The sequence below is a fragment of the Lacerta agilis genome, chromosome 1, assembly GCF_009819535.1.
Source record: "Lacerta agilis isolate rLacAgi1 chromosome 1, rLacAgi1.pri, whole genome shotgun sequence".
NCBI classification, from domain to species: Eukaryota; Metazoa; Chordata; class Lepidosauria; order Squamata; family Lacertidae; genus Lacerta; species Lacerta agilis.
Genome location: NC_046312.1, coordinates 55,496,853 through 55,524,719, shown reverse-complemented (window position 1 = coordinate 55,524,719; position 27,867 = coordinate 55,496,853). Strand labels below are relative to the sequence as shown.

The 27,867-nt window shown below is 41.3% G+C and overlaps 1 protein-coding gene across 2 annotated transcripts in view; it reads right to left on the bottom strand.

Moving 5' to 3' along the window:
• ABTB2 (ankyrin repeat and BTB domain containing 2) overlaps positions 1–27,867 on the bottom strand; it is a 155,687-nt gene that overhangs the window by 77,772 nt on the left and 50,048 nt on the right. Inside the window, exon 1 of one of the 2 annotated variants that reach the window (XM_033149944.1) lies at positions 1,497–1,693. The exons of the other annotated variant lie outside the window; for it this stretch is intronic. Within the exon in view, the coding sequence (XP_033005835.1) occupies positions 1,497–1,536 (40 nt within the window). The 5' untranslated portion in view covers positions 1,537–1,693. Of the gene's footprint in view, positions 1–1,496; positions 1,694–27,867 lie in introns of those variants that run through there. 2 annotated transcript variants of the gene reach the window in all.

Here is a 27,867-nt window from a genome sequence, read left to right as displayed (position 1 = left end):
GCACACTAGTGTGCCGCGAGATGTTGCCTGGTGTGCCGTGGGAAAAATTGAAAAAATACTTTATATATAGTCAATATAGGCACAGAGTTAATTTTTTTAACATTTTCTAATGGTGGTGTGCCTCGTGATTTTTTTCATGAAACAAGTGTGCCTTTGCCCAAAAAAGGTTGAAAAACACTGGACTATACCACGTCAGGTTGCACTTCAGTTTGACTGATTTGACATGCTAAAAATGAATATTGTAAAAGTCCTAGCTTGGCCCTTTCCCTTATGTGCTGGATTTCTATTTGCAATGAGTTATTAACGTAGGGAAGCAACCCCTCAAAATGTGATAACATACTTGAAATCTACTATTGCATTCTGTTCTTTTGCATTCCTTGACTAGGCACAACTCAAAGGGAAAAGCCTTTTTTTTAAAAAAAAAAAATTCAAAGTCTGGCAAGGCAGCTGTTACCCAGCAGCATCTTGATAGGGCTAGAAATCAAAGCGCCTATTTTCATCCTTCAAGAACATTTTCATGGTGTTATTAGTAGCATCTGAAGTGGAGAAAATCCTCATTTCTTGAAAGGTGGTGGCAAATTCATTTAAGGGGATAAGTATAAAAGGAGTTACGAGTATATATTTATATTGTTGGGTATGACAAAAATCAATCTTCCGTCCAATATTCCTTTTTAAAAAAAACAATATTTAAAGGTGCCTAACATACACGCAAAAAACCCTGGACCCATTTGTCTGTAATTTGGTAGGCTGTATTCACTGGAAAGGCCACTATGCCTGCAAATTTCACCCACTTTTGTCAAAAGGATGGAAAGTTAGAGGTGTTGTTGTTGTTGTTGTTTCTAATAATAATAATAATAATAATAATAATAATAATAATACCCCTCCCATCTGGATGGGTTTCCCCAGCCACTCTGGGCGGCTTCCAACAAAATATTAAAATATAGTAGTCCTCTTCAGTACACAAAAGAGAAATGAATTGGATTCAGTTGGACCCAAAGGCAAATCAGCCAGCCTGCACAGTGCTTTGGACTAAGGTTTTCTAAAACAGCAGACTGGAGTCCAAACCAAATCTTGTGCCCCGTTCATACTTCAATGAAAACACCTCTGGCTATGTGTGTGAGCTTCTATCTTGCCCACTGTCTAGAATTGGGGCCCTTATCTCCCAGAGGGGAAGAAAGAAGGTAAATGTACAACTTGACAGAAATATGCCTACTTTTGCACAGTGAACAGAAGAGCTTTAGAATGAAGTAAATCCCAGCTGTGGCAGCCTAATAAAAAACAGACAGAAAAGCCTAACATGTTGATTTGGTCACTCGTGACCAGTTTGCTCTGCAGCATTTATTTTTCTCTTATAGTATCCCCCAATGAGTGCCACAGAATAAATCTTACTTAGAGCCTATAAAAAGGGTCTCTGTGTGTGAGAAGGAAGCAGGTTTGAAGGAATATCAAAGCCTATGATTTGCAGAAAAGAGAAACAAAACCCAGTTTTGTCATACCTTCTATTAGCAGACGCAGCAGGTCCCCCCATAATAGCATATCCGTATGGGGGGAGAGCCTCCTTAAGAAAACAATGTGTGATGAATGCTCCAAAGCAAACCAGGTTTTCTTGACCTTTTGGTTGCTAGAATCAGCTTGGGGATAGGCAGGGGGAGAAATCAGCAATAAGAAGCAATCTAAAAGGCTTGTATCATGCAAGAGAATATGCCTGAGAGGGGAACCAGGGGGAAGAGACCTGGGGGATTGTAGTAGCCTCAGATTTCAAAAGGCTGTGCTTAATGCATTTTGTCTTACAAATTCAAATATGCAGAGGCTCCACACTGTAATTTAACCATCACGGCTTACCCTCCACCACCTCTTTGGCCTTGTTTCATCCAAAGTGGCCCAATGGCTAACTCTTAGAACTTACTCTGTCATTTGTTTACTTTTGCTCCAGGGCACCTTGCAAGCTCATGTTACTTTAAATAAGTTAGCTGGTTCAATGAAAGACACATGCACTTTGTCTATGCTCCTAACTCTGTGGGACCAATATAGCTACAAAGCCACCTTGGTTATTTTATACAGCAGAGTCAACTTTCCTTAACTAGAAGCCTGAAATCCAAAATTGACTGCTTCATTCAAAGTATGTTTGTGAAATTCAACCACAGCCAGACTACCTTCAAGTCCTTGTTGTTTGCCTCAGAGTTGCAATGCTGCAGTTATGAAATTCTTCCTTTTATTCCCCCCCCGTGAAGTTGAAAGCACCCTCTCAGTATTTCAACTTGGAAACTCTTATTTTCCCTGGGTTATCTGTCTCACTGTGCCTCAGTTTCTACAACTTCTTTTCCTGTCCATTTCCTTCATATTGCAGTGATTTCCAGCCCCCCACCCCACCCCACCAAAAAAAAACCAACCCCCCCCCAAACAAACCCCTCAGGGGTTCTATAGTTTCAAGAACTGGTTTAGACTACATTAAGTTGTAGTATCTTCCCCTCCCTCAATACCACTGTGATTCTGGTTGTAAAATGGACTGCCAAGAAGTCAAACGAGGTAGACAAACTTGTCCTGGCATTTGCCTTTTTTGTGATGGGAAAACTAGCCTTTGTTTTATTGAAGAGATGGCCAAATACAGTTGATGTGTTCTACATAAACTAAACAGCTGAATATAGAGAACAATATTTTGGCAGCAAAAGACAGTGACTTCCTCTCTGTGTTGGACCCAGTGCTCTAACACTGGGGTCTCTCCTAAATACCTTATCAGGGAGCAGGATCTCTTGTGGACATTAATGTGGAATGTGTGCAGAGGATAGTAACCAAGATGGTTGAGGGTCTGAAAAACAAGTATTATAAGCAATAGTTGACCAAGTTGGGGCTGTTTAGCCTGGAGAAGAGGAGACTAAGAGGAGATATGATAGCCATCTTCTGATATCTTAAGGGCTGTCACATGGAAGATAGAGCAAGCTTGTTTTCTTCTTCTCCAGGGGTAGGACCTGAACATCAGGAAGAACTTTCTAATGGTAAGAGCTGTACAACAGGTGAACGGACTCCCTCAGAGCATTATGGATTCTCCTTCCTTGGAGGTTTTTACATACTATCTATGTTTGCTCAGAGGTATGTCCCCACTGTATTCAATAGAGCTTACTATTCAGTAAGTGTACTCAGAATTTCACTAATCACTGATGTCAGGTTATCCTCCAGCTGGTCTTCATGGCACTCTGACAACTACGTTCCATGTAACATTTCAATGTGTAATAAAATAGAGGTGCACATTTAGAGTGGGAGTGTAATTTTCTATCCACAACATATTTTAATTCAAATGCTGGGTAATTAAATTACTGGTATCCTTGCAACAGAACTGTCACCTTGGGGCAAAGTCTGGATCCACCGCAACCAAGATGTAACAAATGCTCATTCATTTACAGCAAAAACAAAGAACAGCCAACAGAATGAATGAATGAATGAATAATGCCTAAGGTACAGCAGAAAGACTGCCACTTGTGTTTATTAGTTCACCTAGAATTTTTGGACGGTACTAGATGCCAAAATCTAACCTTGGCTGATTTCTTTTGCATGTTTCCCTGGGGAAACAGTATCTGACATGTTTGAAAAGATGGTGCTTTGCACCCTTTAGGGACAGGGAATTATTTGTCACTGGGGACAAATGCTTCAAAGCTTTGACCTATGCAGTGATCATCTTAAAGCAAATATCCAACTGAATGATTACTCTGTGCAGCTTTTACTTAGGAAACTCGCTGGAGAAGGAGGAGGAAGAGAAAGAAAGGAAGAGGATCAATATAACCTGCAGATGAAAAGCACCTATTATATGACAGGTTTTCTTGGGGCAAGTAAATGAGCTGAGTGAAAACTCTAATACCTGTGGTGTATTACCTAGTGAATGATACATGGGCTCCACATTGAAACGGATGAAATTCAATAAGAGTCTCTTCTGACATTGCTAGTCAGCTTGATCTGAGCTTTCACAGGTAGTGCATAGAGGAAGAACCCCAGATCAAGTGACACGTTTTTGTATTTCCCTTGGGAAGCAGACTGGTTACCTGACACATGTATCTCTTTAGAAAGTGATCCAGTTTCAGTCCAAATTTTCACCCTGAAGCACATGGCCTTACTCTATCTTCCTGTTACAAGTATATGAAGAGTATTTAGGCTGCAACTAAATACTTACTTAAGAGTAAGCCCCATGGTACTCAGTGGTACTTACTTCTGATGAGATATGTATTGATCACACCATTTTTTGTTCACACCATTTGATCACACCATTTTTTGTTCACACCATTTGATCACACCATTTTTTGCTCACACCATTTGATCACACCATTTTTTGTTCACACCATTTGATCACACCATTTTTTGTTCATTAAAAGCATGCCTGAAGGACTGGAGTCCATGTTCCACCTAGAGTCCTGGGGGCTGTGCACCAGGAGGGGTCAGAGGTAAAACTTAGGCAGAGCAATGGATGCAACTCTTACCTTTGTACAATAGGCTGCATTTCAGCCACTCTAAAGTCAGAGATATCTACACACAGACACACAGACGCACACACACGCACACACCTATTTTTCACCCAGGTAAACAAGAGGCATTAACATAGCCCAAGGTCACATCCCAGTCAGATAAAAGCCCTCAAAGGCATGGAAAGATTTATAGGCCAGGGATTTGCCATCCCAATTTAAAAAAAATGTATACCCACAGAACCCTCAGGGTATAATATAAAAATACTGGTTGACATATATAACATCCAGCACAAAGGACAAAATTGTACATATTGATACAGGAGAAATGCACAAATTCCCTGTTGCATTAGAAGAACAAAAGTCAACATCAGAATTTGCTTTCACAATTTTTCTGTCAAATTTAAAGATGTCTTAGAAGCTAGAAATGGAATAATTTTTTTTATCTAACCTTTCAACTCTCCTGTAGCCTTTTGATCTCAATTCTCCCCTAAGCTTTTAATGACAAGTAATGACTCCCTAATTGTTCTTGTGTTTGAAATTAATGCAAAATCCAATTTAGCTAGATTAGTCATTCACACACCTGTCTTCAAAGACTCACTAACTGCATGATTCTCCAAGCTCAATGCAGCTAATTGGTTTCTGAGACTGATGTCTATGTAACATATAGTTTAGACCTTTACATACAGAGGACACTTCCAAGAGTTATTTCATGTTTTCAAAAATTCAATCCTTTAAAAATATCTTATGAGGCTAAAATTTAGTACTCTCTTGAGGAGCTGACTTGTGACATATATATAGAAAATGCTGAATCCCAGGTAGGTGTCATTAGGATTGCAGTCCTGGGGTAGTAGTCAACAAAGGCTTACTTAGATCTACTGAAATTAATAGACATGGTCATGTTCGTTAATTGCAATGGTCTACTCTGAATAGCATTTAGCTGAATACTACCCCTGGTCTTTAAGGTGCCACAATAATCTGTGGTTTATTATGTCAGAATTCGCAGATACTAGTAAAATCCAGTAAGGTAGTATCCTCTGAATCATTTTTTTAAATGAGCAGAAATACTGCAGTATCTTTATTCTTATCTTGAAGCTGCAAGCAAGATTTAACCGATTTCTTAAGGAGTGTGCTAAATTACAATAGCCAGGATTATTTGTGGAGAGCCATGGCATCATTTGTAGGGACGCGGGTGGCGCTGTGCTGTAAATCACTGAGCCTTGGGATTGCTGATTGGAAGGTCGGCGGTTCGAATCCCTGTTATGGGGTGAGTTCCTGTTGCTTGGTCCCAACTCCTGCCAACCTAGCAGTTTGAAAGCACATCAAAGTGCAAGTAGATAAATAGGTACCGCTCCGGCGGGAAGGTAAACGGCATTTCTGCGTGGTGCTCATGCTGGCCACATGACCCGGAAAAACTGCCTGTGGAAAAACGCCAGCTACCTCAGCCAGTAAAGCGAGATGAGCACCACAACCCCAGATTCGCTTGCGACTGGACTTAACTGTCAGGGGTCCTTTTCCGTTACCTTTTATGGCATTTTAAACTTCTTTAAAGCCAATATAATTTGTAGCATAGATATGCTCTGTCTGATTTCCCTTTTCTACCAAGACTGACTTTTTCTGGCCAAGACTCAGTTGGTTGTGGCAGTGAAAAGGAATATAATTTGCTCCCTCTGCTCTTTTAAAGGTATTTTACATATTTTAATTCCATTGATGCATGCTCCCGGACTTCAGAATGAGAAGCGTGCACAATGTAAATGAATAATCTGTGTGATATATGGGCAAATCATTCCTCATGACTGAATTGCACATCAGCTTGACAAAAATAAACAGGTATGGAAGCTGCAAATGTCTTGTTTAAGATCACCCAGCAGGTCAATGCAAATATTGCAATTTACTTTCATGGAGTCTGGCAGATTGACTAGTGATGGCTCTTTCATATCAGACACACCAATTTACAATGCCCATTCCTATATTAAAAATGTGTAACAATGTATGGCAGAGTCCCCAAAAGGGAAAAGAAGACAGTTAAAGAGATTAAATTGATCCAGATTGATAATATACTCCATATTTGTTTTGAACAGAGTGCATTCTTAAAAAAACTGTGGCTTTTGTGTTCAGAACTGGGAATGTTTTGTCATGTTCTGGGTTTCATTATCTTTGTGGGAAAGCCTCAAGTGTCATTTGTCAAATCCAGCCTTAGCTGGAGAGACAGGAGTCTTAAGCAAACAGGACCGAGTGGAAGTTGGTGTTGGTGAGTCAGTATATGGGTGAAAGCTTTTCTTTGATATTCATTTGGTCAGCATTGGAGGGGAAGAGGTTTTCGCAAGAGTAACAAAAATAGCAAAGGCTGGGCAATCCTATCCTCTGGAACATGTCCTGTGTTCCAGTGGATTTATCGTATGCCCTGAAAGGCAGGTTTAAAATCTTTTTTAAGAATGAATGAATGAATGAATGAATGCAGTGAGGTGTGGATTTGGGAAGTGGGCCACATTGGTCAAGGAGGTGTGAATCAGGTGAGTCTACATTGGAGCACTCTCAAGTCTCACTGAATTCCTCTCCCATCCCTACTGAAAGGTCCAACAGAACCAGCATGGATGCACTTTCTTAGTATAGATCATCCACCAGGACAGGCAAGGGTTCCTCAATCTGAAGCCAGATTAAAATTTCTATATTGATTATAGTTATAATAAACCTTTATGCACAAGCTTCCTAAATTATTTATTTATTAGCAACATAGCAAACAGTCTATGATGGATTCCAGAAAACCAGACACTTTCAGAACACACACACACACACACAAACACACACACACAATTTATTCCTTTTGGTTGTTGTTGTTGTTTAGTCGTGTCCAACTCTTTGTGACCCCATGGACCAGAGCACGCCAGGCACTCCTGTCTTCCACTCCCTCCCGCAGTTTGGTCAGACTCATGTTGGTAGCTTCAAGAATACTGTCCAATCATCTCATCCTCTGTTGTCCCCTTCTCCTTGTGCCCTCAATCTTTCCCAACATCAGGGTCTTTTCCAGGGAGTCTTCTCTTCTAATGAGGTGGCCAAAGTATTGGAGCCTCCGCTTCAGGATCTGTCCTTCCAGTGAGCACTCAGGGCTGATTTCCTTAAGAATGCATAGGTTTGATATTCTTGCAGTCCATGGGACTCTCAAGAGTCTCCTCCAGCACCATAATTCAAAAGCATCCTTTTGGTTACTTAACAATAATGCAGAAAATGTTACAGAGAACCCTGAACTAAATTCATGAAAGGTTGGCACTGAGAAACGGAAGAGTTTTGCTTTTTGTTTCACCTTGAATCCAGCATGCATGTACTGAATACTGAATGCTTTCCACACTCAAAAACAAATGAAATACTTTTAGCTTTGGACATCACATGAATGCTTTTGAATGTGCAATTATATTGGATCTCTTATGTCACATTTGAAGTGAAGTCTCTCCATGTGCAGTTGATTATTCCCACAAGATAGCAGTGCACATACACACTCTTCTTTACTAAGTGGACTCCTCCGCTCAAGTAATCAAAATTCCAGCAGGACCACTCTTGTCCTCTATTTCAACTGGACATGTGAATGGCTAGGGCTTGGAGTAGAAAGCAACTGATGAGATACTTTCACTCCTGTTGAAGGCAGTGAGGGGAAGAAGTCAACACGCTTTCCATCCTCAGGTCTTCATTCTTTGTATATTAAATGTGACAGTGACATCACAGCCAGATGTGGCTCACTGGGTGGGGCCAAGCCGTTACACTAACTTTCTGGCAGGTGAGTCACTGCTGCAACTTGGTTGCCAAGATGGGAGGTCGGTGCAATGCAGATGCACCAATGGAGCCAATCCAGCACCCCTGCCAGGGCATTATGCTGACCTCCCTGCTGCTTCGCCTCTCCCCTTCCCCGCAAGCAACAATGATGGAGTTGCCAGGAAGCTAGTGTAGTGGCTCCACCCCACCCAGAAAGCCACTTCTGAGATGGTTAGGTCTGCTTCTGGGCAGAGATCCTCTCCAGACTGCCCCTCTGACCCACAGCCTTGGCAAGCTGGCTGCATCTCCCTTATACTTGTGTCCTTTCCAATTCCACCATCCCACCAGAGTCCACGCATTTACTCATCTCAGTAACTAACGGCTAGCGTACTGAATGCAGAAATGCTACTGTGCTCCTTGGATCGTTCCATGCTGCTCTTCTTCTTCCCCACCCCCAAACATGTGTTAGCAGTTAGGAGATATTTGCTAAAGCACAGCACTTGGCAGTGGGGCAGAAAATGTTATGTTCCAACCATACAGCACAAAGTATGAATTTTATTTCAATCCTGCCCTGCGGAAATACACTCACTTGCAACTCTGTGCAGAGCTACATAAAAATCAATCCAATTATGATTGCACTTTGACTCTAAATGCAAGATAAAAAGCGTAAGTCAATCAATATCTTGGTGCAAGAGCTTTCATACTTCCGCACCATGCCATATTTCCTGAATACTTTTGAACTTCACTTGCCAGTGTGTAAAGAATGTGGATTCTGGAAGCATCATAGCAGTTAATTCCATTCCAATCGCCACCCAAATGCTCACTGATTTCATCTTACTTGCTTTTTGAGACATACTCTTTTCACCTGGAATAGTCATGACTGACTGTGTGCTGGGCAGGTTGGGAAAAACAAGTAGAGGGGAGTGTGGAAGGCAAAACAGGCATGCCCACCCATCTCTTGAGACCTCAGGAAGCATTCTATGAACAGGAAACGTATGAAGATTTGAACCGAGATAGTGAAAGGGAGGGATGGGAAAAAAGGAAAACAAAATGAAATGTGACAATAGGTCTGAGCACAGCCTAAAATTCAAACATACATACATCTGCCTTGCAGTGGGGAGGGGAATAAACTAAAAAATGAAAACCCAGCCCAAACAACGTCCCATTCACAGTTCCCAGCACTATGTGTTGCCATCCCTCCCTCGAAGCCTGAGAGAAAAACGACTTCAAACACCAACACATCTGGAATTCTGCCAATATGGGGCCTTGTTTCCAGACACTCCTGAGCCTAATATAAAACACTCCCTCACCAGTACTGTACAACGCTTTTCCCAACAGCTCCACGACGAAATGCAAGAGGCTTCTGCTTAACTACTGGATTAAAATGTGAACAACAAGACCTGGCCTGTCTAACCCAGTACTACATTTTGAGTGGCAGTGGCTCCCCAGGGTCTTTCTCAGGAGATGGAACCTTAGATCTTCTGTATGCAAGGCACGTACCCCATTTACTCCCTGGGAAACATCAGGAAAATAGAAAGCTGTCTTTATACTGAGAGTACAGACTTTGCACAGAGGAAGCTCCCAGGTTTATCCCTTGCACCTCCAGCTGAATGCTCAGAGCTTATGCTAGTCAAAACAGATCAGGGGCAGCCAATGTGGTGCCTCCAGATGATGCTGGCCTACAACTCCCATCATCCTTTATCATTGGCAAGGCAAACTGGGGCTGATGGGATGCAGAGTCCAACAACATCTGGAAGGCACAGCATCGGTTACTCATGGAATTGACAACAGCACTTGGCTGGGTGAACCTACAGTATGATTCAGTAAAAAGCAGCTTCATCTTTGCCTATTGCTTCAGTTGAAAGAATCATTTATATCCTATTACCATGACAGCAGGTTTACAATGCATGCTTGTTGACGTGCCAAACCTCTGGAATACCCAAGGGCTCCCAGTTGTGGGAGCTGTTTCCTGTGCTTTCATAAATTATTTTAGTCACTCCCATTTATCTTTAGATACCATCAACTAATTGCCTTTCTAGATGCAGGGGATTACAAAGGATGAATTAGCTGGCATTTGTCTCCATCATTACTACGGGAACATTCACAAATATGTTAACTGTCAGAAAAAACTAAAGATAACTTTATTATTGGCAAAAAGTATTGCTACTGTGGAAGAAACACACTCCAGAGCTTGGTGAGGATGTGGAAGAAATAAGTACACAAAACTGGGGGTGGCAGGTTGGAGAGGTGTAGATGTGACTTGTTAAACAAAGCAGGCTGCGGCATGTGCAGTTCAGCCTTTGGTTCCTTTCCATAGCAGGGGATTTTCTGTTGGGGCAAGTGACGACCACACTATCGTGATCACCCAAGATCTAGCAGCAGGCTGATTTGTGAAGGCAGCATTTTGTTATGAAGTGCATGAAGCAATAATGAATGCACATGCTAACCCTGCTGGTGAGTGGCAGGTAATGAATTCAATCATCATCGTAACAAAAACGATTTTATTACTTTGAAAATATAAAATACTGCAGATTGTCCATGCGCTTGAAAGCTTCAAAAGGCCAGCCTGAAGCTCAGTGACTAAGCACATGCATGGCAAACAGAATCTTGCAGGTTCAATCCCAAATATCTCTACTGAGGACTAGGAAAGACTTCTGACTGAAACCCTGGAAACATTGCTGTGCTGACAACATTGTGCCAGGTGGAGTGTTAGCCTAACTCAGCACACAGCAGCTTTCTATGTCTTATTTGCTGGGGTGGGGGTTTTGCTAGAAGAGAATCTCTTGAGCAACACAGATGACCAAATTACCCCAGTGTGAACTCTCTCTTGTATCTGGCTTTGCTTACTGTTCCATCCTGTGCTGCCAAGTGGAAGGACAACCTTGCCACATACCTAGGGATGGACAAATCTGTCCAATTTGGTTTCACTCAGTTTGCCTTATCCCCCCCTCCTCCTCCTTCTTCTTTTTGCAATCTTGAGGTTCAGTTCTCCACATTTCCCCATCACTTTTCAATTAAAAATCTTCATGAGAAAAGTGTGACTTTCTCCTAATATACACATTTGTGTGCAGTTACCCCTCATGTGGACATTTCTGCAAGCAACATTCTCTAGTGTATCTTTGCTATTTTCAGTAATAAATGAATTCTTATGCACGCTTTCCTCTAATATACACATTTTTGAACACCTTTTATTTTGGGTGGAGAACTGCATAGCAAAATCTGGAGAAGCGTGAATTCGGAAAGACAGATTTGGGAAGTGCAAATCACATTAAAATGGAAGCAAAACTGATTTCCCCTGTTGCATATCCCTCTGTATATCAGGTGCTGGTATGTGAACACCCCTGCATAATCCAGTGGTTTGGTCCATCTATCTCTTTCCCCCAATCTTCCTAATATTAAAAGCCAAACAGAAGGCTTTTTACACTTACACCTGTAGCTGTTAAACTGAGTTGGCTCAATCAGTAGTCTCTGGGCATAAAGACGACAATTCTTGGCACAGTGTGGAAGAACTGCTGGGCAGTGTACAAGATATAGATTAATTTGTCTTTGAGCTAATTTAAAACCAGCCCTAGTAAATCATGACATAAATCTGACATGCCTTAAGTGACCTGTGAAAAATTAATTCAGGCTCTCAGTTGCATTTCTAGCAAATTGAAAGGATGTGGTTGCGAGGAGTCTATTCCATCTAGAATTTACTCTTGCAGAACAGAAAGCATTTCTATGAATAAATGTGCTACTGTCAGATCAGCGCCCAGCCGGTGGAAAGGGAGGGGGGAGGCAACATCTCACTGTCTGATTCACTCTCTGTGAACAGTAACTGCAAAAAAATTAAAAATAAAATCTAAATAAATAAATAAAATAACATTAGAAGAGTGAAAGTGCATATGTGATAAATATTCTAGATAGCCAAGGGCTACGATCCTAAGCATGCTTATTTGAAAGCAATTTCAATACAAATCAATGGGCTTACTTCCAAATAAATGTATTAAGAACAGGCTGGATTTCTCACATAAGGACTCAACCCTGGTAATGATCTTCCCTTGTAAACAGCACATTTTTTTTTAAAGCAACAGCCCACTTTTATACAAAATTGTGCTGCCTTAAAAAAAACCAAACCAAAAACCCAAGAAGTCATGAGTGTGTTTATAGCTGACCAGGATGGCATCTGAAGGTATTTCACTTATCTTGCAACCTAAGCTTTCCCAGGGGAATATTTCATTTTATGAAGTTGAATACAATACTTCTATTCATACTTTGCTTTTTCCATTAGCTGACATGGTGCCAGCAGCGGTGTGTGTGTGTGTGTGTGTGTGTGTGTGTGTTCTCCCTCCTTTCCTCTCAGTCCCCCCCCCCACATTCTGTAACTTAAAACAGTGACTTTTTATTCCGCCTTACCTTTTCAAATAAATAAACAAACAAATCTTTAGCACTGTTATCCTTCTGATATACATTTCGACTATCCTGTATCTTTTTTTGGTGGTAGTGGGGCAGACATATGCAGCTATTGTTGAGCATAACCAGAAGAAGCTTTGGGGAAGCTGCAGTATCTCCCCACTGGGAATGTCCCAGTGCCATGTTTATTTCTCTAACCAATAACGGGGGGGGGGGGGGCAGAATGGCTGAGATTCAGCTGGCCTTTCTATTCAAACAGTGCCGTACAGAAGCAAACGCTCATCTCCAGATTGGCCAGGCAACGATCTCGGAAGCTTTCGTTTCATCCTTAATGGGCCCTTCCATCTCCCCTCTGTCTGCCCAGGTCCCTCCATTTTTAGTAATAAAGTGATTCGCGGAGCTAGCAGCAAAAATGTACCGTATGACACAGCTAATGAATGAAGAACAACAACCGTGAAGCATAGACACTGAAGAAGCGAGCAGGGTATGTGGGATATTGCATGTGCTTCTATAACTGCTCATGCTGCATTTTTACAGAGACAACTGACAAACTCAGCAAGTGTTTGGTGATGGTTCACAGGGTTTTGTGACTTGAAAAGCTAATAGAATGTCCTGTTTATCTCAGGTATTTTCAAGGCATTCCACAATTTAATATATTAATTTGGGAGGCACCCAACCAAAGATCCCCTACTCCAAAGACTCTGTGGCTTTTTAAGAAATCGAGCCAGGATCACGATCCATAAAACCAATCAAACGGCAGCAGAAGAATTACCATCATTACTAGACCCAATGGTGAGAACAAGAACTTTTATTTGTCTGCTGTTCCAAGTATCCGCTTGAACCTGGCTGTGCTGTTCTAATGCAATGCAATGCAATGCAAAAAAGGGGGGATTTTGTGGTCTTGGTGATGAAGCCTTTGGAAATAAAACACATGCCCTCCCCTAGCATTTATAGAAGAAGAAGAAGAAGAAGAAGAAGAAGAAGAAGAAGAAGAAGAAGAAGAAGAAGAAGAAGAACTTGTATACTTCGTGGCATTAGAAGAAGAAGAAGAACATGTATACTTCGTGGCATTAGAAGAAAGAAGAAGAAGAAGAAGAAGAAGAAGAAGAAGAAGAAGAAGAAGAAGAAGAAGAACATGTATACTTCGTGGCATTAGAAGAAAGAAGAAGAAGAAGAAGAAGAAGAAGAAGAAGAAGAAGAAGAAGAAGAAGAAGTATACTTCGTGGCATAAGAAGAAGAAGAAGAAGAAGAGTTTGGATTTGATATGCCGCTTTATCACTACCTGAAGGAGTCTCAAAGCAGCTAACATTCTCCTTCCCCTTCCTCCCCCACAACAAACACTCTGTGAGGTGAGTGGGGCTGAGAGACTTCAGAGAAGTGTGACTAGCCCAAGGTCACCCAGCAGCTGCATGTGGAGGAGCGGAGACATGAACCCGGTTCCCCAGATTACGAGTCTACCGCTCTTAACCACTACACCACACAAGAGTAACAACCCCCCCCCCAAATCTTGGATCCAGAGTTGAGGCTAAAATGCTTGAACGAGCTCAAAAAGCAATGTTATAATAACACCCTCCCTTACATATTTTCAATAAATAAAATAAAATAGGAAGAATATGCAGTGTAGACTTGAAAGGAATGCCAAGAAAACTAGACATCTGTGATAATTTTGAGAGGATAGTGGCTCCATATGGAACTATGAATGTAAAACAATAGAAGAGCTTGCTGGATCAGGCCAGTGGTACATCTAGCCCAGTTGTTCTCACATTGGCGAACCCACAAGCAGAATTCGAGCACAACAGCACTCTTTTCTCCTGCGGTTTCTAGCAACTGCTATTCAGAAGCATTACTGCCTGGAACTGTGGAGGCAGGGCATAGTCATCATGGCTAATAGCCTTTGAAAACATTCTCCTCTATGAATTTGTCCAATTCTCTTTCAAAGCCATCCAGCTCGGTAGCCATGATTGCCTCTTGCAAGAGTGAGTCCCATAGTTGAACTGCACTGCATGAATGTTCTTTTATCTGCCCTGAATCTTCCAACACTAAGATGAGTTCTAATATTATGAGAATGGTTGCAATGGTAACTACAGTGCAACATCCACCTATACAGAGATGCTCCTAGTAAAATGCTACACCTAGAATAGAAAAATAATGGCTAATTACACCAACCCTTCTTTAGAAGTTCTATAAACACTACAGCAGAACTGTGGGACAAGCCACTAACACCTGATTTGAACAGGACCTTATTTCTTATTTCTGTTGTGAACTTTATTCTAAAAGGAGAAATATGTGTGCTTAATTCAACTGTTTCATTGTCCTTCACACCTAGATTGCAGAAATATTGCAATATTTGCATTGCTTTAGCATTTGAGAAACACCATGTTCCACAATGTCAAATTAAATTAACACAGTCAGCTAAAGGAAAAATAGAGAAAAAGAAGCTGGATTGAATTGCATTACTTTACATTCAGAGACTGTACCATAATCCTACCGCATAAAGGTATTGGAGCAAGTAGAAAGTGATAGCCAAGCCAAATTGTTGGAACATTTTCTTCTATGGTTTATTTAGTCATATAGGAAGTTGCATGCTGCAACTTCTTATAAAATATTATTGTCACACCAAAGCATTGATTTGTGAGGCCTGTATATATACACAATAGATCAGAAAGTCCAATTGATGTTTGTCTGACTAAGCAGGAATTTAAAACCTCAAATTAGGCTCTCCAGATTATTTGTTTGCAGATTCTACCCTACTTTTATCTTATCATTACAGTTCTTTCTGGATGGCCTTTGAACTGATGCAGGGCACTGGCAATAGTAGGTTACAATCAACATTCCCCCCTCCTTCGGTAAAACACACACATCATAAGAGAGTTGAAAATAAACAATTTGATCTGTGTGAACCAGTTCTACTCATGCCTGTAAGCAAATCCACAAACACACACTGGCGATTGGTGGAACAGGCCTGATGCATTAATGCAATTTGATTTGTCAACTCCTATTTAACTAATTTGTAAGAACAAATACTACAACAGCTGGGGGATATGTAGTAATGGGGACGGAGCATGTCAATGTGTTACTACGACTGACCCAGTATTGTAGAAACATTTTCTAGTCCAGCACATTGAAGGGGAAGAATAGTCATTAAATTCAGCTTACTGTATCACTTCTGCAAGCTTATTGCACTTCCTAATAGGATATGCCTGGAGAAATGATCTCTGCTAGTTCAAGACTTTTCTGATCTTTTGCATATTTTTAATGGTTTCCTCAAATTTTATTTACCCTTGCGTTGAAACTGCTGTTATCTTGATTCTCCAGATATACAGATTAGTGGGTCAAGAGGGACAAGTGGAGCAGATAAGATACGTTCCAAAGCACACCACATCAGTATTGACAATGATATTTTAAGCTTTGCATCTATGCGTCTGCCTAAACAAAATTCCAGCATGAAAGAGTGCTAATTTCTTTTTCGTCTACAGCATCTTGATTTCCCTGGCCAAATCAGAAAAGGGTGGGGGGGGAATCCAATTGTTAACTTGGATCTTCTTTTATCTTTATTAATCCAATATTTATATAGCATGACTTCAATGTGAATATCCCTGTCATTTATCTTAATTTTTATGAAATGGTATATACAAGGACATTAGAACAGAAGGCATTGCTTATATACTGTTATGCTGCTGACGTGAATAAAATGTGTAGACTTTACAGAGGAACGACGGATGTGATTCAGCCAAAAGCTAAGCACTTAGGACTCCCATTGATCTCACTGGGAAAGCAAAGCAAGGGTTTATCTCTTTCCAGTTGAATTCTATGGGACGGGGTAATTCTCAGATTTTACCTCAATACTTCAGAAACTGCTGCACTGTGTTGCCCTGCTGAGGCATTCTGGTAATGCTGGATGTTCGAACAATTGATCTGACCAGGATGATCCAAGGCCCTGTTGCCCTGGACAGAGCACAGAACAAAGACTCTTTGCTTAGCAAATTGTATTTTTATGCTATTAGCGAGCAAGTAATAACTTTTATTTCCATGCTCATAATACTTCTGTCCAAGGTAAATCAAGGGTTGAGATACAGCCTCGGTTTCCAGATGCTCAGTTTCCAGTTGTTTTCTTTTAAGCAAAAGCAAGCAGTAAATTCTAGAAGAACCTGAAGACTGATATTTATGTCCCAATTGTGCCACTTCAGATTCCAACTGGCTCCTGAGGGAAGCAGCCATTTTTTTTTGCTGTTGTTCAGAGGATTCATTTATGGCCACTCCCCTCAGGACCCCTCAGGCTCGTATTTACTTTTAGTATTGCCCTATATCTAAAGTCAGCAGAATTTTGACACACTGTAAACAGTGTTAGAAATTGAGATAAGAAAGCTAGGAGCTAAATGGCACCTTAAACCTAGGTTATGGGCACCTCAATGGAGTGTCTAAGCGCGCTTTTTTATAACAAGAAGAATACAAAGCTGCAAATCTTACGTTCATTTTTCACATGGTCTAGTCCTCATCTGAAGATTGCAGAAAACAAAGCCATACTTCCCCTGCCCACCCACCCCTAATATTCTTATGAGGGTCCCTTCTGCGGTTTTGAGAGTAGCTTGAAGTGGTGAGGCAGAAAAAGGTCCATCTTTTCCTCCAGCAGTGGCAGCTTTAATCTGAAATGTTAGGCTCAGTACTGTGCCCAGCGCTCAGAAACTGCTTGCATTAATGAAATTCCCTGTCGCAAAACATGCCTAGAACAATGGGAGCTTCGAACGCTGACTGCCAATGAGCAGGGAGTGGCTTTAACCACTTAGAGGTTATTTTGGAAGAGGTCCCTGGTTAACTTTTTTTGCCCTACATATTCAAGTGGCTCCTCCTCATGGCAACTGATAGCTGCCCATAAACATTTCAGGTAACTTGCCATGCAATATTTACATAAAATAACCGTGCTATTTGTCACACAAAACCAGAATACAAAACCAAAATCTAAACAGGTAGGTAGCCGTGTTGGTCTGCCGTAGTAAAAACAAAATAATAAAATAAAATAAATTCCTTCCAGTAGCACCGTAGAGACCAACTAAGTTTGTTCTTGGTATGAGCTTTCGTGTGCATGCACTCCTAGTCCTGCTAGGAATTAGAGAAAGACTATGAGGGCAAACATTCTAACTTGTGAAGCTGTTCACTGGTAACAAAGAATAAGGGAAGTTAATCAGGAAGAACAGCAGAAGTGCTGAATTCAACACTCTGCTGTGGCATTTCTGTTAGTACTGATAGCTTTTTTGGATGGTGATCACCACACAAATGTGACAAGACTCTCCAGGGAACCTTAATAGCCTTTGAAGAGCAAAGAAGAACTACAGTATCTGTTTAAAGGTAAAGGTAAAGGGACCCCTGACCATCAGGTCCAGTCGTGTCCGACTCTGGGGTTGCGGCGCTCATCTCGCTCTATAGGCCGAGGGAGCCGGCGTTTGTCCGCAGACAGCTTCCGGGTCATGTGGCCAGCATGACAAAGCCGCTTCTGGCTAACCAGAGCAGCGCACGGAAACGCCGTTTACCTTCCCGCTGGAGCGGTCCCTATTTATCTACTTGCACTTTGACGTGCTTTCGAACTGCTAGGTGGGCAGGAGCTGGGACCGAGCAACGGGAGCTCACCCCGTGGCAGGGATTCAAACCGCCGACCTTCTGATCGGCAAGCCCTAGACTCTGTGGTTTAACCCACAGCGCCACCTGGGTCCCTTACAGTATCTGTTTACAAGCCATCAATGTAAAAGATTCGGGAATAAAGCCACATAATCACCACTGTAACAACCTATAGTTGCAATACCCATGTTACTAAGAACTAATTTTCTGGTCTTTGGCTGTTAAACCAGCTGTATTCTACATTTACAGTATGTGTAGTATTTCAGTACCATGCATAAAAAACACACGCTCTACATCCTTAGTTATCAATCTGAGGGAGATTAGTTCTTAACTAGTCACAATTCTTTGAAGTCTCTCAGCACCACTCACCTCACAGAGTGTTTGTTGTGGGGGAGGAAGGGAAAGGAGAATGTGAGCCGCTTTGAGACTCCTTCGGGTAGTGAAAAGCGGGATATCAAATCCAAACTCTTCTTCTTCTTCTTCTTCCAAACAGGAAAGATACATGAGAAGTGTGTGACGAAGAAGTGTAACACCCTGGAATTGCTACTTGACACATAATTTTACATATTACCTAATTTCTACTTGATATGCAATTTTGAATATTACCAAAGCCAAAGTAGGTCTCTGGATTTTAACACTCCCTGGTGATCTTCATGAACCAATTCAGTTATATGATAGCATAGATTCCATGCAAATAAAGCAGGAATGGTGAACCTGTGGTCATCCAAATGTTGGAAGGCATGTAGAAATTTAAATGATCAAGCAGTATATAAATGCCTTAAATGAAAATAAATAAAACTCCCATGAGTCTTAGCCAACATGGCCAATGGTCAGTGATCCCAGGAGTTCTCCAACATCTGGAGATGAACAGGTTCCCCCAGCCTCTATTTATGAATCTGCTTATTTCTTTATTTAGCAAATTTGTATATGGCTTTGTATTAAACAAATATCCACAATTAGTAAAAAAATAAAATAAAAATACAAAATTAGTAAAGTATCATATGAAAGTATAAGACTGAAGTACAAAAATTCAACACAATACACTGTAGGTGGGAGTATGTGCCAATTTTTAAACACACACCAAACATGTAATATAGTTCATACATGCCTAATTTTTGAGGTTTAAAAAATTTAATTTAAAAATGGAAAGCATAATGCTGGTGGTCAACAAAAGAGGTTTAAAGACTGTCCCAAGGCAAATCTAAAAAAATGTAGTATAAACACTGACAACTGGGAAACACTGGCCTGCGAGTGCTCCAGTTGGAGAACAGCCTTTACCAAAGGTGTCATGGGCTTTGAAGACACTCGAACTCAGGACGCAAGGGAGAAACTTGCTAAGAGGAAGGCACACTTGGCAAATCCACACCGTGATCAACTCCCGCCTGGGAACCAATGTCCCCACTGTGGAAGGACGTGTGGGTCCAGAATTGGCCTCCACAGTTACTTACAGACCCACTGTTAAAACCGTGTTTATGGAAGACAATCTTACTTGGCTATGAATGATCGCCAAAGAAGAATTTTTGAGGATAGACTATTCCACATAGTAGATGCCACCACTGTAAAAAATCTCTTCCAGGTTGTTGCAAGAAAGTTTTCAGAGGGCTGCAGTGTTACTAAAGGGATGTCACCTGGTGACCGCTGTGAACAGAGAGATCTGTGGGAGATGGGTGTGCTCTCAGGAAAGCTGTCCCCAAGTTGTTTAGGGTTTTATAAACTCAACAACGAAACCTTAAACTTGGTTTGTTGGCAACTTGGCACCCAGCGCAGTTCCTTTACTAGGACAATTACATGCTCAGGGTAAGTCACCCCAACTGAGTAACCTAGCCATTGCATCTGCACCAGCTGCAGATTCTGAACCAATGTTAAGAGCAGGCTCTCACAGAATGCATTGCATTAATCTAACCTTAAGATTCCCTATTATAGAGTATGCAGACCGCCAAGAGGTCATTCTTGTTCTTTACATTGTGAAATGACTGGAGAATATTGGCAGTTAGATAGTGTAGTCTACTGAGCAGGATTCATCTGTAGCAGCTTTTAGGGGTAGTACTGAAAATGCTTTAGGAATGGCAAGTGAAAGGAGAAAGAGGATATGTGCCTCTTCTTTATCTGCAGTATCATAATTAGTATCTGTTTCAAAAGGAGTAGCCAGCTGGGTTCTTGTTACCAGGTTGAGATATGGCACCATGGTTGTATTTGGGAGGTTTGAGTATTTAAAGGTTCAGTATGAACTGGTGAGTGAAAAGATGGATTGTTGAACATGGGCTCAAGAGGAGAGGTTTGCGATTAGCTTAATTCATTACAGCCATGAATAGGTGGAAAATACTAGACACACAAGGGACTGAACCTTTTTTGGCATGTGAAATGGGTGCTCTGCCACCAAGTTATTACCTCTCCCTCCATCCTTGTATTATTGGGTCTTCTTTTTATCTTATCCACAAATTTACAAACTCATGCAAGCTGGAATGATTATATCAGGGCTCATCAATTATTTCTCCTTCATGTTAGTGTGCCTCTCAGAATGTGTACTGTTGAAGATGCATTATTTCCATGCTGCCTGAAACAGATTTTAAAATCATCACTGTCTCCTGTGTCAGATAATGTTTCAACACTGTGGTAGAAATTACTGCCTGCAAAATGTAGTAGAATAGCAGATTTGGTGATGGCAGTCATCTTCTGTAATTACGAGAAGCTCATTTTCTAGCCTTTCAACCACGGCTCCCATGTGGGGCCTAGAGTGCAAGGAGACTCATGAACAGGAAATTCAGAAAATTAGAGAACATACTGAAGGCTGGAACACTAATTGGTTAAAACTAAAGGGATTTATGAAAGCAGTGGTTGAAAGAAAAGCTACCTTTGTTGCTTTTGCATCTGAATTAGATGTTACTAACCCTTCCAACTTCTGACTGAAGCTTCTGCAGTTAGGGTACACTTAAAATGGTTGGGTGCCACACCTCTACAAGGGCCTGAATTTATACAGCACAGCAAGATTGTTACAACATATGGAAAGTCTGAGCAGACAAACAAATACCTCAGTTGAAAGGGAAAGGGTGTTCCTTCTAACTGGTTGACAGATTAGGCTCCTTTGTTTTCAGATCTTGTAGCTGGTGCCAGTACAAGTGGTGGGTGAAAGACAGAAGAAGTCCTGCATAATCTCAGAAATGTGACAACGTTGGGATAGCTGCTGAATGGCAGGGAGATATGAAAAGGGGCCTGCCTCTTCTGTCTCGTTTCATTTCTGTTCGCTCCCTGCTTTCCTGTTCTCTTGCTCCATTTTCTTTCTGTTCTGCTTCTGTTTCACTTCCATCACCACTGTTGTGTCTCTCTGTACGAAGAACCTCAGAAACAGGCATGCTTTCAACAGTCAGAAAGTTCTTCTTTTCGAAGATCCATAAAGGCATGCAGCTAAACCATTCCAGGCTCTTGCTTTTCACAGAGTGCCCCTCTAATAGAAGAGTCAAAATGGATTGCCCTGCCATGTGAGTTTTCTAGAATACAGAGTAGGATTGAAACAACAAGTTTGGGTCATTTCACATCCTCTCAGGTGGCAAGTGACAGGAATGGAACTACAACAGGATCAATGGCCCCCCACATCCACCCCAAGATCCTTGGGGGAGCCCTGAGGAATGAATAAAATATTTTCAAAAGAAACAAACTTAATGGACTGACATGCCCTCCTCAAACAGCTAAATTATGAATTTTTAGTGTCAGTTGGAAAGAAGGAAAACCAAGGGAAAAAGAATAGAATATTTGACTGAAGAGGAGAAAGTTATACTGCAACTTTTTTTGTTGCAGGTTCCACTTTTTATATCAAAGTAGGCAACCAAGCAGAATTGAATGCATAACACTTCAAAAAACCAATGCAAAGGATGGTTATTTGTGGTGCATTGCATTCAGTACTGCGCTGATTTCCCAGAATGGTTCTAGGTTATATGCCTGGAACTTTGCCCCGGTGACTATATATACTTAGATGCTGCCCTCTGTTTGAACACTCCTCTGTTGTACGTTGACATTGAGTCAAGTGACTTGCAGAAAGACACAACAGGGCACAGTGCCAAAGCTGGCAACATTCCTAGGTCTTGGAGTGAGAATATAATTGCTGCCACCACAGTCTTCTTTTTTAACACTGTTCCTTTGGCCCTCTCCTGCGCCTTCTGTCTATCTCCGTCAGCGATATGATAGGCTCGTGACTTGGCTTGGCTCTTTCATAGGAAAGCTGAATGCTGCAGCGGGGAAGTGTCTTACAATGGCAGATGTGAGCACTGGCCCTGCAGCACAATCATCTGATAAAGAACCGCTTACGGGCGATTGTAATAAAGAGCAGCGATCTTACAGATCTTTGACTGTCAAATAATACAATATTCAGCAGAGTTTTGGAAGCAAGCCTCCCGGCTTCCCTTCTTAGTGGGCATGCAGCCATCACAGTGACAAGAATTTATCTGGGTGGAAAGAATTAACAAAGCATAATAATTAAATGAGTACACCCATTGATAAAACCAACTGGGTTGTAAATTGCTATGATAAGCAGAATAACATTGGAGAAACCAGAGTGCTGTGAAACCATTACACCATTCCCCCCCCCCATCTAGGAACCCAGGTGTGATTTGTAATCTGGATGAGGAAAGAGAATTATAGCTATTCATTTTAATTGATATATCCAATGCCAATTAAAGGTCTGCTTCCAGAATCCCACAAAATCTTTAATAAACCTGCTAGCAGGTAAATATGCCTAGGATAAATCAACCAGGAGGAATTCTGGGATACATCAGGATTTAAATTAAATTGTTGTTGTTGTTGTTGTTGTTCTTTTAATGCTGAGCTTGTTCCCTGAACCACTATCCTCTCCCAACCCCCAATCACCCGAATTAAGTTTCCGTTACTATAAGTGAAGCAATTGCGAAACTAATTGCTTATCTGAGGTAACTGGACCACAAAGTAGACAAATGGTTAATTTCAAAATATACAAAAAAATATAGAAATTGGGGTTCCAGCAGGTTGGGTAGAAGCGGAAGAGGGTAGGGCCTGCTACACCTTTAATAGTTCAGAAGAGGGAATTTCAGCAGTTGTAGTTTGCATGATACACCCAGCTGTACACAACTATTAAAGCTGCAGTGGGGCCTCTATCCCACCCTACCCCATTAATTAATGAGTTTTGTATACCACCTTTCATCCATTAGTTAAATGTCTGCAGTTTTAATAAACTTGCAATATTTCATATTCTGCCAACAGAATCAGAAAGTGATAAAGCAATTGTCTTCTTCCACTTAGTGTTTTAGCTGCCATTAAGTAGTAGATTTACAATCACTTCGCCAAGGTCAGTATCATTAACCCAGCTTTTAATGATAGAGTTTTACCTTATATCACACAATTCGTTGGCAGTTACTTTTGAACCTCTTTGCTTGCTTATTTTTTGTTCAAGAATGGCAACTTTAAAAGACCCACTTTAGAACGTCCTCAGGGATTGAAATGATCACCCACTGATTTGTATCCATTTATTCTCTTAGAAGAGGGACGCAAGTAGATAAACAGGTACCGCTCCGGTGGGAAGGTAAACGGCGTTTCCGTGCACAGCTCTGGTTCGCCAGAAGCGGCTTAGTCATGCTGGCCACATGACCCGGAAGCTGTATGCCGGCTCCCTCGGCCAATAAAGCGAGATGAGTGCCGCAACCCCAGAGTCGTCTGCGACTGGCCCTAACACTCAGGGGTCCCTTTACCTTTATTCTCTTAGAAGGAGGTTGTAAGTGCCAGAAGGGCACTGTTGGCAGATGAAGGCAACATATATCAAAGTGGAAAATGCACAGGTGAGAAAGCCTCTAATAGTCTGGCTGAGTTCCTAAGGAAACATACCCGGTAGTTAACATGTGGGTTTGTATCTACATTGAGTGTCTCGTTGTTGCTAGTGAGTAGCTGCATCAGATTCGGGGACTCTCTCTAAGTGAGGATAAAGTTCAGCCCCCAAGGCCTGAGGAGGCTCTGGAGAGGTTTTAGGTGAGAATTGTTGCTGACAACCATCATTGTTTTCAGCCATGTATCAGTTTTTCTGATTAGATAGAATAGGTGTAGCATCTGAGCTTCCCTGATACCATGAGACAACACTTCTGTCTCATCTGACTGGCAGCCTGTCTCTGAGGCCCCAGGCCAAAGTCTTCAACAAGCCCATTCATTACCTAGGATCTTTTTATCAAAAGAGGGCAGGGAATTTGTCTGTAGGCATGCAAAGGATATGCTCTGCTACTAAGCCAGGCCCTCCTATTTTCAAACAACTGTCCTTTAAAAAAACCCACTGTAGCCAACAAGACCAAGGAAAATGCTAGGCTGGTTCATAACAGACAGTTCTCTTGTATTTAGAATAAAGTCATTTTTAAATGTGAAGACTGATCCCTATTTGATGAATCAGAGTGAAGCAAACCTTAACAAGGATGTGAAAAATCACAATAGTTGATTAAAATGACATCGAAAAGAGTATCTGTGGGCACTGGAGGAAACCTGAAGCGCAGAGAAAAGTACAGTACTGCTGCACATTCATTACTGCAATAAGTTGATTGGAAACTGATCCCGATAATTTTTACTTGGAAGCAAGTTCTATGGGACTTTCTTTCCAGTATGCATGCCTAGAACTTCAGAATAAAACTGCAATCCGAAAATTGCCCTATTCCTCCCTCCGGAGTATTGTATAATTAAAAACGAACAATGTCATTTTTCACCTTATTCTGCAAGACACAAGACAGCAAAATTTCATTGAAAGGCTTTGCACTGGAAAGAAGCAATTCAAAGCCATAGTGATTCTTGAAAATCAAGTCTATAGATCAGATGCAGGTCCCACCCACCACCCCACCCCCATTTCCAAGTGCTCCTGTCCTCACAAGGATTTCTCATTACAACTTGTATATTAATGAACTTCAAATGTCTGTGAGACACACATGCATACACATCTCACTGGGAACAGTTTTTACATTTACAGCATGAGTATGAACTCAAGATAATTGAGGTAACAGTAATCTCCTTTCCATACCAACTAAGAAGACGCTTTGTTGTTTTTAGCCCACAAGGACCAGCATTCACATTGCTGGCTGAGCTCACACATTGGACTCTGATTAAAAGCTTGATTGTATAACACATTTAATGCTTCCTGCACGCACGCACACGCACGCACACACACACACTCCTATGTTAGGAAAGGGTAACACACCCATTTTATCAGACAGATGAAGTTGTAATGCATCAAATTGTTATACTCTTAGAAATATCTATTTCTCAGGCATGCAAATTGTTCTGGGTCCAGCAGGGATACAGTATATGCTATGAAAATCTGGATAATACAAGACTGCTTCTGAAAGTGCACCTATGTTTTAATTTGTGTAAATAGCTGTCACAGGACAAGAGGAAACACAGGTTCCTATCACAATGCAGCCGGCTTGGCTAACCTGTGGCACTTCAAATGTTGGACTGCAACTCCCAAACAGAGTGGTCAGTGGTCAAGGATGATGGGAGCTGTAGTCTGGTGACAGTTTCTGGACCACAGGTTGTAACATCTCTTCAGTACACCCCCACGAAAAAGCTCCCTATGTAGAGTTCTGACCCCTATCTCCATTGAAATACAACAGTGAAACTTTTTCCACAATTGGATTCTCACTGCTTGTACCCATCTCATTGCTTGCTAACCTGCACTAAGGGAACTCCCATAGGCCAGGCCCCCCAAATTCTGCATGCTGCAAGCTTAAAGAGCAATCCCATGCACATTCTCTGGCAATAGATATTATTACTGGGACTTGCATGCATAGGATTGCAGACAAAATTTAAGTCCTAGAAAAATGCAAATTGGTGTGGAGTCATTAAAAATATACTGTATATAGAAAGTGTTGAGAGAGAGAGAAAGAAATGGGGGTGGGGGATATTCATCTACCCCAGACGCTGGTATAACCAGCTTAACAAGAGATGCATTCACTCTGACAGCTCTGTTTAAGGTAGGCAGCACCAGGCTCCACATGCTGGCCTCAGACAAATGAAAATGTTAAGTGATTTGGTCCAAGTGCTTTAATGGAAATCCATGGTTAATTGTTCCTAGCTGTGAAAAAAGGGCTCATTCTTCTTTCTAGAGGAAAAAGGAAACAGAAGCATGAAGGACTGTCTGAGTGCTTTGGGGAAGCACAGTGGCAATGTGCCATATAAAAATGCAACCATCTGACTCAACAGGGCAATCCTACAATGTCTAGTGGGAAGTCAGTTCCGTTCCGTTCAATAGTGCTTAATGTGAAAGCTCATTTATTCAAATATCAGTAATTGTTGTTGTTTGTATTATATTACAAAAAAACCAAACCCCAAACAGTATGTTGTGCTCATCTCTAGTGCCTTGGCAGGTGCCATGATTGCACTCTCTTCTTGGATTCTCCCCATTTGTGAAGGGGGTACCTATCTGCATTTTGCAGTAAGGATGCAGAGGGAAGAAAGGAAGAAATGGGGGGGCATTAAAGAGATATCCTAACCTACTTTAGGGAGTTGTTGTGAGGATGGGGCAGAAGGAAAAAGGACCGGGCACTTAAGGACTCTGAGTTCCTTGGAGGATCAGCAGGATATAATAAATAATATATTGGCAACTGGTTATATGTTATTGATGATAATACCTGTAAACACCTGACAAATGTTACTAAAACAGCAGGCGGAGGGCCTAGATGAAAAAGAGAAATGACCTTTAATAGTTCTGTGGAAGGGCTGCTGAATTCCCTTTTCTACACAGCTATTAAAGATAGCATGAGACCCATTGTCTTGTGGATCTTGTTGCTCTATATTAGACAAAGACTGGCTTCCTATTGTGCAATCTTTCTGCATGTCTACTGAAAGTAAGGCCCACTGAATTCAGCAAGATCTAAGCAACTGACTGCAACCTTAACACAGTGTATGTTTCAAATAGCGCAGGTGTCCTCCACCTTATTTTCATTTCACACACTCGCAGTTCAGCTCACCTGCACATAGTCAGAATAAATCGTGACAAATCGTGCTGTTTTCACTGAATGTTTCAAACTTGCTATTCCCAGGTAGAGACATGTATTTATAGCAGCGAAATTTACACATTCATAGCTTAGAGAGTTACAAATGCTGATTATATTGAAACCACACCATAAACATCAGAGCAACCAAATGTTTGAACTTGCTTTGCCGAAATAACTTTAACCACAGCTGAGTTTCCAACATTAACAGTATGCCTAAGCAAGCTATTTGTTTGGGCACGATATAAAAACAACTAGCTTATACAACATTGGCTTCTTTGCTTCATGTATTGTCCAAATTAGTGCTCTACTTGTGGGTTTTCGTTTGTGAAAATCAGTATTCCATGAAACGGGTTTTAACCATAACACAGTGTTCCATATGCTTCTCCAGACACAGACCAGTATCGCTTATCTCTGCCACTGCCCTATTTCTTCACTGTCAGAGTTTCCTTGTTTAGAAGCATACCCATTTTTCTTCTTGTTGTTCACATCCTCAGCCCTGGATATTTCTCAACCCTGCAGCAAGCAACATCCTCCCATTATGCAATTTCCAAGAAATACACTGGCATCTGAATAAAGTTATATGCCTGATAAGCAGTAGGAACCTCCTACAGGAGATTGCAAGAGGGAAGCGACATAGCAAGGTGCATTTACTTTGTTAAGGTTGCCTAGGATGACAATGTTGTCTTTGTCCA